General features: G+C 30.9%; 1 protein-coding gene across 2 annotated transcripts; it reads right to left on the reverse strand.

Annotated features, from left to right (window-relative positions):
* Nucleotides 1–10,403: 10,403 nt before the first annotated feature.
* On the reverse strand, nucleotides 10,404–13,663 carry LOC133668821 (protein NETWORKED 4A). Of its 2 annotated transcripts, none has more exons than XM_062088834.1 (2): nucleotides 13,374–13,663; nucleotides 10,404–12,183 (listed from the first exon to the last, which is right to left on the reverse strand). In XM_062088834.1, the coding sequence occupies exon 2, from the start codon at nucleotides 12,179–12,181 to the stop codon at nucleotides 10,544–10,546; it is 1,638 nt and encodes a 545-aa protein (XP_061944818.1). In that variant the 5' UTR covers nucleotides 12,182–12,183; nucleotides 13,374–13,663; the 3' UTR covers nucleotides 10,404–10,543. The 2 variants fall into 2 exon arrangements, with proteins under 2 accessions (XP_061944818.1, XP_061944819.1); XM_062088835.1 differs by lacking the exon at nucleotides 13,374–13,663 and adding an exon at nucleotides 12,892–13,209.
* Between the last annotated feature and the right edge of the window lie 1,690 nt (nucleotides 13,664–15,353).

Raw genomic sequence — 15,353 nt, forward strand, 5'->3', positions numbered from 1 at the left:
ATTTATGTTGTAAAAGAATTATTAATGTATACTTAAAGAAATCATCTACCAAGCATGAAACATATTTAAATTTTCCAATTGACAGAACATGAGTAAGTCCTTATAAATTACAATGAATGTTTTCAAAGGTACTAGTACATGAATGTTCAGAACAAGAAAAAAAGGGAATCAACTAAGATTTCCTAACTAACAACGATCACATAGGTGTTTATGCTTCTGCTTCATAATTCTTATGACATCAATCGGGCCTTTATTTGTTAGATACTATAAAGCTAAAAACTAAGGATCTATTAAGAGGTGATGCCAAACTTTTGTTGAATTAGATTTAAAATGATGTGAGAAATATAGTTCTGGAAAATTATAAAGAATATAGATGCCACTTTTGCACTTTCCTATAATCATTTGTTGTCCTATTTCTCATTCCTTAACCACAAAATTCAACATTAGAAAATTCATAATTAATTGAAAACTGGATAGTTAGTTAGCTTACCGGTGGTAAATTCTTTGTTAAATCAGGCACAAGTAGGACATCATACAAAGGTAAGGCAACATTTGATTGATTAACGTCGAGAAAGGCTCTCTTCACAGCAGGATCCATTTACCTATAAATACAAAGCCCAGTGGAAGGACGACCTTTCAATGTAAGTTTGTTTTGCTTTCACAACGACATGTTTAATAATTTTTGAAAAAATAATTTCATTTAACAAATGCAAATTTAGGTTTACAAACATTAAGGTTGCAAGAACAATAGCATCGGCCTTTAAATAGTTGATGAAAATGTTGTTGTTTTAATAGAGCTAGATTTCCAAACATCCTGAATGGAAACTGCAGATCGATGCATAGTTTTCAAGGTTCAGGGTTATTATTAACTTAAATATTTTAATGTTAATTTGGACCCTTTATTGAAATTACTGAAATTTTTCTTTTATAAATTTTTACTTCAAGGGAAAATTTGAATGGGAGAGAGTTGATAATAATGTTGTGATGAGGGTTTAAGAGAATTATGCTGCAATTAGGTAAGATCGAATTCATGATATTTTTTTTATTCCAAATATTAAATTTTATTTTTCATTTACTAATAGATAATTAATTTGTATCACATAGGTTGCATGATTTTTAGTATGAGGTACAAAAGAAAACAAAAAAATATGAGAAAGAAAGAGAGCTTTCAATATGGAATGACCTGTTAGTTTGGAAGGATTTTATACTGTCATACATCTCAGAGGTTGTATGGAAGGAATACATTCAACACATGATGTCCGGGCGTTTCAAGCGATGGTCACAGTCTGATGTGGAAAATCGAAATCAGCATGTTCATAGTTTCGTTACCACGCATACCGACAGCTTTATTGCATTCATCTCGCATGCAAGGCGGATGATAAAATTTATTGTATTTGAACTTACAAATATTTAAATTTGTAATAAATATTTTATTTTTATATTAATTTATTTTATTTTTCTACTTTTGTTCAATATATTTTTTTAAAAATATATTTTTTAAATATTACCATCTGAACAACTTTGTCGGTATATTTTCGAGAGAATTGAAAAAGAATCACTACAAATTTCGTTGCTACTGTTAACTCACCGATGAAATTAAAATAGTATTCTATTAGTGATATGTTATATTTACCGATGGATATATCTACGAAAAAATAAAAGCACAGATGACATCACATGTGGTTTTCGTGTCGGTGATATGTTAAATTTACTAGTAGAGATATCAACGGAATAAAACAATTAAATTTTTTTGCGTGCTTCGTCCGTCTATAAATCCATTGATATATTTATTACCGACATATCATAAATTACCAATGAGATTTTTTTTATGGACTGTTTTTTTCCGTGAGTCCATCGGTAACATACATACCAATGAATTGTTAGTGTAAATACCGGGATAAATTTTCGTTGGTAAAACTTCTAAATCTAGTAGTGCACACACATGAAATTGATTGATCAGATAAAAGGAAAAAAATAACTATGTAATGTTATACATATAATAAATATCATCTAAAAATAAATATTTTTTATTTTAAAAATAGAATTCATCTATATAAAACATAAAAAAAAAGTATGTAGATCTGCATATATAACAAATATCATCTAAAAATAAATATTTTTTTAATTTTAAAATAGTGTTCATATATATAAAACATAAAAACAATAGATGAATAAGAATAATATCTCAAAAAAAAATACATAAAAATAATTTAATAAAATCCTTTACTTGAAAAAAAGCTAAATAAATAAAATAAAAAATCATCCAATCTTTTGTTAATGATTGGAGGGTGTTGCGTTAAAAGGATGTACCGGCAGATTATCGGATCAAACAAAATAACTAAGGATGAGATGAGATGAATTTATAAAATAAAGAAGGACAGAACAGTAAAATCCAGCAAGGCAAAATGGAGCAGGGGCATTTCTGCTATTATCTCTTTTTTGTCGGGCACGTGTAATAAATTTAATAATGGATCGAAAAGAAGATAAACTACCGCAGTTGTTTTGTCCAATCACTCCAATTTTAAGTCTTATCTTCACACGATGGGTAAAGTGATATTTTACCCATCAATTGACACTTATCTTCACGTGATGGGCAAAGTGAATTTTTTTTTTTTTTTTACCACTCACAAAATAATAGTAAGCTAGAAAAGGGCTATGTTAGGTTACTAGCATACTATCTAAAATGATTTGGTGAATTAACACATTACCAAAAGACTTGAGCAGGGTTTTGAAATTAAACATGATAAAAATTTAATATTTTATTTAAAAACAGTAACAAATATAAGTTGGTGTTGAAAAACGAGATATCTATTAAATATCATGATTTTAAACCACGATATCGGTTAAATTTTATAGTTCAATACTGTAACATTAGTTAAATCCAGCAACAAAATTCTCCAGCATCTAAATCTAACAAGAAGGGTTCTTATAACATTTATCATTGAATAACATAACAAATCTAATTTCAATAGTTATTTAGTTTATTAATCTTACATCAAATTTAGTTAATGGTTTTATAAAGTAAGAAATTTTTCAATTTTCATAAAATTTCAGGAAAGTTTTCCTATTTAGGAGATCTATCCAAAATTTTATCCAAGTTAAAAATACCTGCAAATAACCATAATAATCAAACGCAATAAATTCTCACATTTTGTAATCACAAGTGGCAGCAAGTTTACCACTCAAAACACAAATCTCAATTATTTTCACCTATAACATTTATGAATTGTAGTTCAATATTTTCTTGAGATAAATTTCTTATTCATGCAGCTTGTAGAATAATATTTTATTTTCTCAAAACTTAATGCAATGCATAATTCACTTAAATTAAATATAATTCATGATATCAAATCTTATTAATATTTTCATGATAAATTACATGAAATCAAACACAAATCCATCGTAAATTCAAACAATTCAAAGAGTCATATTGAAAAAGGTATCATAGAGAGGATACTAATATTTTTATGGTATTTAGAAAAGAATATCAGACTAAATTGGCTTTCAAAATGGAGAATGTTGGATTTAAGAGTACCAAGGTGAAGATACTAGAATTCATGTGGTATTCGAAAATAGAAATATGATTGATTGATTTCCACAATAGAAGCGTCGAATTAATGAGTATCTATTCGTGGAAATTATAAATTATTAATAGTGAGGGAAACACCAAGCTTGTAGAATTTTAATTAGAAAATTTTGTTTTATAAATACCTGGTCAATTTGTTATGTTAAGAAATAGAATTTTTAGAAAGAATTTTTAACAATTCGACAATGAGATATGATCATTGGACTAAAAATGAATCATTGAATAGATTGTCAATTAATTTGGTTAGAATTGCAAGTTTGATTATTTCTTATAAAATATAAAGATCATTGATAATATTAATAATAAATAAATTATGATGTTGATTATTATATGCTTGGTAAATTTCAGGTTCATCATTGTCAATGATTCAAGAATCACGTGAACATCCTGATTCAGAACGAGTGGTTATCATTTGAAGATAAGAATGGTAAATACAACTTAGTTAACTATTGGGAAACAAGAGTCTCGAACCTTGCAAATCCAATCATTTTACCTTTTTTGTACATATTTAAAACTTTGTTGTTTTTGTATGTTTTGGGGTTGAATCTTATCCTTTTAATGAAGTATGAATTTATAAAATAAAACAAAATAAATGTTACATGGATAAACCTCATAAGATCGATTTATATACATAAGTAAAAGGAGATAGGGGAAAGAGGTTTAGATATCTAACTTAGACTCTTCAACTAGATTTTCCTCATGAAGAGCAACAACAGCCCCAATAGGAAACACATCCATAAAATCAAGCATCGAAACTGGATAGAAGTCAGCATTGAAGTCTATTTGCATTTATCTTGATTGATTGAAGAAATATAGGTTAGACATGACAAGAAAGATCTTATTTCCAACCATCTTCAAGAGAAAATATCGAATTGAATTGGCTTCTAAAATGGGGAATGTCTAATTTAAAAGTATCTTGAGGAGATATTGATATTTTTATGGTATTCAAGAAAGAATACCGAATTGGATTGGCTTTGAAAATAGGGAATGCCAAATTGAAAAAAGTATCATAAAGAGGATACTAATATTTTTATGGTATTTAAAAAATAATATCATACTAAATTGGCTTTCAAAATGAAGAATGTTGGATTTAAGAGCATTGAGGTGAAGATATTAGAATTCATGTGTCATTCAAAAATAAAAATATGATTGATTGATTTTCAAAATAAAAGTGTTAAATTAAAGTGTATTTATTCGTGAAAATTATAAATTATTAATAGTAAGGAAAACATTAAGCTTGTAGAATTTAATTAGAAAATTTTGTTTGATAAATACCTGGTCGATTTATTATGTTAAGAAATAGAATTTTTAACGATTCAACAATGAGATATGATCATTGGACTAAAACGGGATCATTGAATACATTGTCAATTAATTTGGTTAGGATTGCAAGTTTGATTATTTCTTATAAAATATAAAGATCATTGATAATAAATAAATTATTATGCTGATTACTATATGCTTGGTAAATTTCAGGTTCATCATTATCAATGATTCAAGAATCAGGTTAACATCCTGATTCAAAACAAGTGGTTATCATTTGAAGATAAGAATGATAAATACGACATAGCAAACTATTAGGAAACGAGAGTCTCGAACCTTGCAAATCCAATTATATTACCTTTTTTGTACATATTTAAAACTTTATTATTTTTGTATGTTTTGGGGTTGAATCTTATCTTTTTAATGAAGTATAAATTTTCTTTGTCTTGTTGTTATTATAGAATCAAGAGATGTTTTTGTTATGAAAGTGAAATATGGCATTTTATTCTCATCCATGTTTGGATAAATATAATGACAAATGATTGAACTCCACAGTGTGTCATACAAGATGCTAGGGGGCATCCCACCATTTTGAAACTTTAGAAAAACCCTCATAACTATGCATGATCTCAAGCCTCAACTCAAAATTTTATGATAAAATTGATTTTTTGAAATTCTTTTGCTAAAAATGTTTGAAAAAATTAACTTGCTTTTTTATTTCAGAAAATAATTTGATGTTTCCTCAAAAAAAATATTTGGCATCCTATTCATTAGAATGGGATGGAAAATGAATTAAAAAAATAATTAAATCAATCAATTTTGTGATGAGATTGATTTTGTGAAATTCTTTTGCTAAACAATTTTGAAAAAATAAACTTTCTTTTTTATTTTAGAAAACAATTTGATATTTGCTCAAAACAACAAACAACATTTGGCATCCTATTCATTAGAATGGGATGGAAAATGAATTAAAAAAATAATTAAATCAATCAATTTTCTCTAAAGTGATCAACTAAGCTAAAAAGACAAAATAAAAAATCTTTAACTCCCATACATCATGTCTCTCGAGCTATTTTTAGCATTATGAATAATGGTGTGTAATAGATTTGATAGTCATAGACTAAAAAAACACAGTTCTTTGTAAGTCTAAAACATTAGACCAGGTCCAAATTTATTGTTTTGCTTGAAATAATAGAAAGCCATCTTTTTTATCCTTTTCATGTTCAAAATCAAATATATCCCTGTCCCTTTTGAGTCTAAAAAGTTTTTTCTTCATCAAAACCTTAACTAAAATCACACCATCAAATTGATTTTGTGAAATTATTTTGCTAAATAATTTTGAAAAATTAAACTTGCTTTTATATTTCAGAAAATAATTTGATGTGTACTCAAAATAATGTTTGGCATTTTATTTATTGGAATGGGATGGAAAATGAATTAACAAATTAATTAAATCAATGAATTCTCTGTAAGGTGATCAATTAAGCCAAAAAGACAAAATCAGAAATCTTTAACTCCTATACACCATGTCTCTGGAGCTGTTTTTAGCATTATAAATAATGGTATATAATGGATTTAATAGTCATAAACTTGCAAAACACAGTTCTTTGCAAATCCAAAACACTAGACGAGATCCAAAATTATAATTCTTAACTATTTGCACTTGAAATAATGAAAGTTTTTCTTTATTATTCCTTTCACGTTCAAAAATAAATATATCTTATAGTCCCCTTTAAGCCTAAAAACAATTTTCTTCATGAAAATTTTAACTAAGATCGCACCCCACACTGAGAGCAAGTAAGAGATCAAATGTTAAGAGAATGTTTTGAGAAATCCCAAAAAAAAAAGAGCCCAAGAAAATAAAAATTTGAAAGGACAAGTCCAAGTCAAAACAAAATCAAAATGACAAAGTCAAAACCCAATAAGGGTGCCCCACTAAAACAATAAAAAATAGCAAGTAAAAAAATACAGTAAATAAAGACTAAAAGATAAAGTAAGTCAAACAACTAGTAGTGATTATAAGTCTATAGAACCTTGAAATATTTTGAGTCTATGAATCATTTACATGCTTATAAAATCTTTTTTAATTAAGTAAGGAAGTAATCTAGACCAATAAGTGAAGTTCTTAAAATATAAGAAATTTTTTATAAGGATTGTGACATTACAAACAAACTACTCATTATTATTCATGCCGATAAATTAAGTTATTCACTCTCTCATATGATTATGGCTTTGAAAAACAACTCGGTGGAGTCCAAGCAATCTCAATCAAGAAGTCAAGGCCAAATCCAATTAGTTATTTTCCATGTTATTGCTCAAATTTTCATGGGAGGCTGCCATTAATTAGTTAGCCACGAACAACAAGAACATTGTATAATTGTAGTTTCGTTTATTAGTACTTGCTAAAGGCAAGAACAATACCCTCCATCAAGAAATCTTTCTACGTCTCCCACTGGGAAGGATATAAATAATAATTTAACTATATTGAAAAACAATGCATTTTTATCTTTTTACAGCAGCAACCATCGATGTGCACCCAATAAAAAAAATGACTTTAGGGTTATCATTACAGAGATCTAGATGTCAAGATTGGATGGAAAATACCTCATCAAGATTCTAAGCAACTGAGTTGGTGACTCGGTGTTCCATGTCAACGGACAACAGGGGAAATGGGAAGAAAAGCCAAAGGTTGACTGGGTAACCACAAAGCCAGTGCATGCCAGGTGGGACTTTACTGTCCAGGAAATAGATAGACCTTTTCCCTATAATAATAATAAAGAGAAACAAACGCCATATGGTGGTGGAGGCCCATCTGGACGACTGGATGTGGTTAATTAGAACCACCTTTTACGCCCGAAGTGGTGGTGGTGGGTGAGTGTAAACGCGGCCATGCCATTGGAATGTGGCTTCACTTGAAATTTTCTGATAGCCGATAGGAAAAGTTCACTTCTCAACGTTTCACATACGTCAACTCGCACCTGCTGGCTTGGCAGCTGGTAGCACCACTACGATTATATTAATAGTTTTCAGTGTGCGGAGGAGACTCCAGTATGAAGAAAAGATACACTTTTCATAGTTTACTGGGCAGCACCAGTAATAGTTTTTGCCGTTTCTTGTGAGTTACAATTGATGATCTGGTACTACACTAAAAGAAAAGTTTGCTGAATTGCGTTTATTATAAGCTAGATTAGAAAAAAAATCATATTAAAACTTATCAAACAACTATATGATAATCTAAAAAAAAACTATAAAAATCAAAAGACTACAAAGAAAACTTCAATTTAAAAAAAAAAACAAAAAAAAAATTCAAGTGAACCTTCTAAATCTGAATTACTCTTAGAAACTTACAACTTGTTAAATCTTGAACCCGAGTTCAATTAACAAGTTTAACTATCAACCAATTTAATTTTGAAGGATGCAATCGTTAAAAAATATTAATAAAAAAACTTGCAAAAGCAACAAGAATGATGATAAAATTTAAAAAAAAAATTAAAATAATCCTAAACAAAATAAATAGCTATTAGAAGAATGAACATCAAATTTAAAAGATTAAAAAGATTATAGATTATTTATAGATTAAAAGGTGGTAAGAAAAGAAAACAAAAAAAAAGGAATAAAAATAAAAAAAAATAAGCTAAAAAAAAAAAGAGATATAAAAGACCATGCAAACCTGGGAAAGCCTTCAAAACCGGGTCTAATCAATAAAACCTACAACTTGTAAAATTCTAAGTCTAAATTCAATCAAAAAAACTTAACTCTCAACAAATTTAATTTTAAAGGATAAAATCGCAGAAAAATATTAATAAAAAAAACTTGTAAAAGAAAAAAAGCAGCAACAAAAAGAAAACAACAATAATAAAATATTAATATCAAAAAGCTTAATTCTTAACCAATTTAACTTTGAAGGATGAGATTGGTAAACAAAAAAAAACTTGCAAAAGCAATAAAAATAATGAGGATGAAATTTGATAGAAAGAACTCAATGAGGATGCAATTTTAAAAAAAATAAAAAATTATGCCAAATAAAATAAACAGCAATTAAAAAAATAAAGATAAAATTTTAAAGATTTAAAAAAAACATAGGGGAAAAAATTGAAAAACATTTGTAAAAAATCAAGTAAACCTGGACAAATATCTCAAACCTGATCAAATTTTAAAAACTCGCAACCCGTAAAATTCTGGATTTGAATCCAATCAATAAGTTTATTATGAGTCCATTTAAAAATATTAATTAAAAAACTCAAAATTATAGCAATAAAAATAATAAGAAATAAATTTGATAGGGGAAAAACAAAGGAGGGTGAAAATCTTAAAATAAAATCATTTATGACTTAAAATAAAAAAAAAATTGGCAATCAAAAGAAATGGATTAAATTTGATAAGAAAAGCAAAGGAGTGTGAAATCGTAAAACAAAATCAATTTAAAAACTGATTTTAAAAAAAAAAATTGTAATCAAAAGAATAAGGACCAAATTCTATAAATTATTTAAAATAAAAAAACAAACCTCATAATAAAAAGAAAAGAGACAAAATTTAAAGAACCAACAAATTAAAGTGTTGTTCTTAAATTTTTAAAGGATTTGTGTGAAAATCTAGGTAGAGAAAAAGAGAAGAAAGGAGAAAAGAAATGATCGTCAGCGTTAAACCGCTATGAATCTTGGAACATGTATTGTCTTATCAAGTTAGAGGCGCTAGGACCCTTTAAAAAGTCACCTCTAAAGGTGATATTTGGTCATCAAATGGCCCACCATGCATTGCCCGGACAATGTGGGGGTCATCCACACGCTTACATGTGCTTAACACACGCCAACTTATTTTTTTAATTATATTTAATAAATATAATTTACATCGATGCCCCCAAGTACCCTTGAAATTTACAGCAAAAACAATATAAAATGACAAAAAAGCCCATGGGTGAGTTTTGTTGGTTTTGTCTTAAGAGCATGAAAGTAATTATATTATTCTAAAAAAATAAAAATACAAAAATATCCCTAAATAGTAGGTATTAAATTATTTTATTCTAGATATAAATTAGTAATTTTACTATATAAAATAAAACATAATTATCAATCTAACTCCATACAATTTAAAAAAAAAAAAACAATTGTATCATAATAAAAAGATCATTCTACCCTTAATATCTAGTTCAAAATTTTTTTTGTTTCAAAGTGATATCGTAATTACACTTTTCTACTTAGTAGGAAACTGAGTCTTGAGCTATAGTAAAATCTTATTCTCCTTTAGTTTTTTTTTTTAAATGCATGCATAAATATTAATGTGATATAAATTAGTAATACACTTGAATGATTATGAATCAGTTTCCCTTGCTTCACAGTTTGCACCATTGCAAACCTTTAATGGTCATGATCCTGATTATGATCACGAACATTTGGTGGTACTTCAGCAAATATATTTTAGAACAAGAACTAAGCATAAACTTGCTCATGTCCTGCCACAGGTCCAATGTTGTCCAGAATCGAATCCGCATTATCGATTTCAATGTTGTCTGAGCACTCTCCATAACCATCAAAATAAGATCAATCATGGGCCAAAATACCAAAAATATGATGTCCAAAGCTTTCAAGCGAGAGTTTAAGAACAGGTAATAAAGTTTACATGAACAAGTGCAAGACCACAAGGGGGTAATGCATAACATAGTTGAGCAATGAAAACAGTACTGGACCAGTAATAGGATTATGAAGCCATGACTGAATGCCGTTTGTGCCCAAGAAATGCTTCACGAAGTTCTTTATACCCACTTCTATAATGCTCCAGAGAGAAGCATAGTTGTCGAATTGCCGCCCTTTTCTCCTCAGCCACAGCTGAAAGCTCAACTCTCTGCCCGTCCACCTCCTTCTCCAGCTCCACTACTTTCAATCTTAACTCGTCCACTAGCTTCCGTGAACTTTGAGACCCAGCAATCAATTTTTCATGTTCAGTATGCAACTGTTGCAGATGCCCCTCCATTTGCCTTATTTGATTGTCTCGGGAATTCACATCTGCAATGAGTGTGTTTACTTTAGCACTCATCCCATCTTTCTCGGCCATAAGCATATCGTATTTAGACTTGAGGCTGTCAAAGTTTTTGTTCAGAACTTCCACATGCTCACCTCTGTCAATTAGTTCCACCTTCAACTGACTGATCTCCCCTTGCAAAGCAATCTCCTGGGCATCATGCAAAATTTTCATTTGCATTTTCTCAGCCTCACATTGCCTCAATTTATCCTCCATGAATTTTCCTTGTAAATCCCATTCTCTCAGTTTTACCTCCAACATGTCCTGTTTCTCGGACAGGTCAAGTATCTCAGATTGCATGTGTGCCTTCTCCACAGAGAGATTTTCCTGTGCATCTTTTAATGCCTTGATTTCATGATCATGATCAGATAGATCACTTTTGTAGCATGTGATCCTCTCCTGCAAGTCTAGAACGCGCCTGTTCTCTGTATTGAGTTTGGCATTCAGCATTGTTATTTCTTCTTCAGCCACCTTAAGCTGGCCTTGCAATTCTTCTGAACCTTCAGCTACTTTCTTTTGCAGCTCCAATACCCTTTTTCTTTCCACTTGAAGATCATCCTCCCTCATTTGGATGTCTTTAAGTGCCAATTCAAGCTGAGCTTGCAAAGTCCCTGAAAGATCCCTAAAAAACACACTCTTCTCAAGCTCGATTTTCAACCTGGTAACGTCATCTTCTGATAGCTGGAGTTTTACCTTCGTAAGCCTCAGCTCTTCTTCATAGCCGATTATTCTACTCAGTAGTTCTTCATAATTTCTATTTTCCTCTCCGTTCAGCATGCTATCTCTATTCTCTTCTTCATGCATCCGGAGCTTCTCTTCCATACTCGAGAGATCAGTCCCCATAACAATAATCTTCTTGTGCAATTCACTACGATCAGTGTTCACTGGGAGGCTATAGTAGGCATTCCCAGAAGAATTGAAAGATTCTGATTCAGAATCTGATGATGAAAATGAGAATGATTCAGATCCTTCCTTTAATGAAAGATCAGAGCTAGCACCATGGGAGCTGACAGAAGGGGCTCGATTACTAGCCTTGTGAAAACCCAGCTTCTGATCGGGAGTCAGCAGAGGAGGGTCATGACCATGGCCTGATTCAGAATTGTCAACACCCTGCACATCGAACTCTGATGGTATGCTATTGGATAATTCAGCTGTCACGTACTCATAGCACTCAGCCAATGATTGTTGCATGCTGTTGAATTCCTTAATTTTTGAAATCAAATCTGGCCTGGTCTGTCTACACATTTCAGCCTTCTTTGCAAGAGATACACCATCTTCTTCAATCAGTTTCAGCATTTGTTTGACACTCCGCTCCATCTCTGCCATCAACATCTTTACCATTAAAATCCCCCAATAAATTAAACAAAACCTTGTTCAATTTCATCCAAGCAAATGAGTATTGGAAGTCAACTAGTGTGAATCAAGAACATATCGGATGATCAAGGAACATAATAGGCTCATAAGCAATTGAAACAGGTTAGTGCACTTCAATATAGGGCTCCATTGTGATTTATGTAATGCAGTTGCACTCACAGAAATGCCGAATCTCTTGCAAGTTCTAAAAAAAAGTTGATAGGATTGATGGTTCTGAATCGGCCACTTAAATTGTTAGCACGGGAGAGCTAAAAAAACAGTTACGATTGGGAAGAAAAAGAAGTTGCGAATCAAATTAAGAAAAAACATAGATACAATCAGACCAATAAAAAGAATTGAACTTCAAACTAATTAAAAGAATAATAATTCAAACTCCAGAGTAAATTAGGTTTATGTTATTTTTCAGAGTTGGAAACAAGAAGAAAAACCAAACATGCTGTGGAAGATCAATTGAACTACAACAAGAAGTTCCAAGTTGTTTTTCATTTTTACTAAATGGGCAAACAATTAGGTCTTCCATTTCTCTCTACCATTACTTTCCACTCCAACCAGTGCTTTATCACTTTCAAAGCTCATCCTAGACTGGCTGGACATAACACTAACCAGGTCAAAAGCGGGCTGATCTGTAATCTTACTAACAAGAAACAGAGTACCTGAACTACAATTTGCGAAACACACCCTCCACCTACTGGTACTGATCTTTCTAAAACAAATGAAATAGGCCCTTCAGGTGTTTCTTGGCCATCAAACTCAAACAGTGATGTCAAAAAAACTACTCTTAAGACAGCAAGAAAACATGCGGCAAAGCCTTGCCACTAAGTTCAGTCCAGAAGTTGTTATAGGGTTGTCGGTTTTAACCTTTTCTAAAAAAAATTAAAAAAAAAAAAAAAACAAATTCCTGTTTTAAAATTCAGATAAAACAGAAATCGGAAACCGTAAATTATCTCGAAATCATGCTTTGAATAACATCAATAAATCATGTAAGTTCATCCATGAATTCAAGGTATCGTTGCAAGCATCTCTTACAGAGAATAAATATATATATATATATATATATATATATATATATATATATATATATATATATATATAAAGAAGAAGATGCACGTTAAAAGGGACATAGCAGTTCACTGACCTTGGTGGGAAGAATTCAAGATCTTGGACTGACTGACTGCAAGAAAAGAAAAAGAAAAAAGCAAGAGAAAGATGATAAGAATGGAGCGATGGATGTGGCCTTGATTTTAACAAATCCTTTTGACTAATTGAAAAGGGTTTTTCTGGGCCTCTATTTTCTTTGCCTTTAGAGGGAGAGATAGAGAGAGAAGGGATTAGGAAATGGAGACAAAGAGAAAAGTGTGAGAGAAGCAATAATACATAAATCCCTCAACCCATCTACTCCTGCCAGTTTTCATGGGGTGGAGTCCCCCAGGTTGCCGCCCTTTCATTTCAAAATTTTCAAAATCCCACCAAATTCCCATTCAATGCATGCCAGTGGACACCAAATTTCCTGAATGACGAAGCATGGTGGGCCTAAATAAAGACAAATCACAGGCTAATGAAACTGTTCTTGCTTCGTCTTTACCAGCTGGACGTTTCCCATTTACTTTATTTTTCCTTTTGTTATGAACTACATTTGATTTGATTTGAGGGAGTATTGATTTCATGTTAATCCATTCTTTCCACACATGTAAATGAATGAATTCAGTCTATTGGGTTTTTCCGGCTGTGAACTTTTTTTTTTTCAATTATTCAAGCCAAAACTGGGATTGCTTTTGTAGTGACCCTTGCCATTTTAGGCCTTCGTTCCCATGTAATCTAATATTATAGGTGACAAGCACCTTCGTCATCTTACCATTGCATGGACACACCTACGTGGGTTCAAGGTTATATGAATAGCCTAGAATCCAAGGTAAAAGGATCATCTTCCAGAGGGAAAAAAAACTTCATCTTCTTCATCTTTCTCAAACCTAAATACTCCACAACTAAACGTACACATACTCAACCTCACAAGGCTCTCCTATTCTACATAAACTGACTTAGAAATCAGATGGTGCAAATCTTTTAGGACTTGCTTTGTAGGAGTTTCAATTATTCAAGCCTGGCCTCCTACGCCTTTCAATTCACAATAGCCTTAGAAAGATCATAATATTTTGGAGGTTTTCAAAAACCTCATTAATGGTTTCGTTTATGAGAAATTAACTTTAAGAAAAAAAACTAGTTTCATTCATTCTCGTATTTCCACATTTTTTTTTTGTTTCTTTCCATGGTTGACAACCAATAAATTCCTAGGCTTGGAAGAGTCACAACCCTTCTAACTACCAATTCTAGCTCCACCAATGTACCAAGATCTCTAAAATCTAACTCAGCTACTAAAAATGCTAGTTTTGGCCACACAAGAGTAGCACACATGAGTAGTTAAAGGCCTTACATCTCCACAGTAGATGGTGCCTTTGTTAGCATCGCCACATCTACCTTTTAACATATGTAGACAACTCCTTTTCAAGGAGAAGTAAGGGCAAAATAACATAGCAAAAACTTGGAGAGGGGCATTAATATAGCTCGTGTTGCTATGAGGGGCATTCTCCAAGTATATATTCAAGATGCAACAAAGGAAAGGTTGAGGATAAAATAGCATGCAGCCATAACCATAAGATGAGCCACCATCATTCTTCATCAAAGGCTTTATTGAGTACTTCTAATAGAAACTAGAAAGTGGGCTTGTGTGAAAGTTAGATTTGTAGTGGTATGAACCTAAAAGGTATATTTATATGACCTCTATCAGCTAAAGGTCTCTTCACTATCAAAATACTCATTTTCAGAAGTACTTCATCTTCATTAAAATGAACATAGATTGTTATAATAGTTTGACTAACCTTAGATAAAACTTGCAAAATTTTCATAATAGCTTAGCTAATATTGTAAAACTTTGATGTTATATGTAAAATTATACCAATAAACTTCTAGGAGATGGCCCAAACTTGATACCGTAACTTGAACCCTAATTTTATCCTTGGTTTTGATGATCCATAGATCATTTTAGCATGAGCATTTTGATGAAGAAAAGCTCTATAACATTGTTTGTCATCACTAAAAAAAGAAGATGAGAGTATTAATC

This window comes from Populus nigra, chromosome 11 (assembly GCF_951802175.1).
Source record: "Populus nigra chromosome 11, ddPopNigr1.1, whole genome shotgun sequence".
NCBI lineage: Eukaryota > Viridiplantae > Streptophyta > Magnoliopsida > Malpighiales > Salicaceae > Populus > Populus nigra.

What these genes read in the sequence shown, in the direction of transcription:
- LOC133668821 (XM_062088834.1), bottom strand. Translation starts at nt 12,181, where the DNA reads ATGGAGCGGAGTGTCAAACAAATGCTGAAACTGATTGAAGAAGATGGT.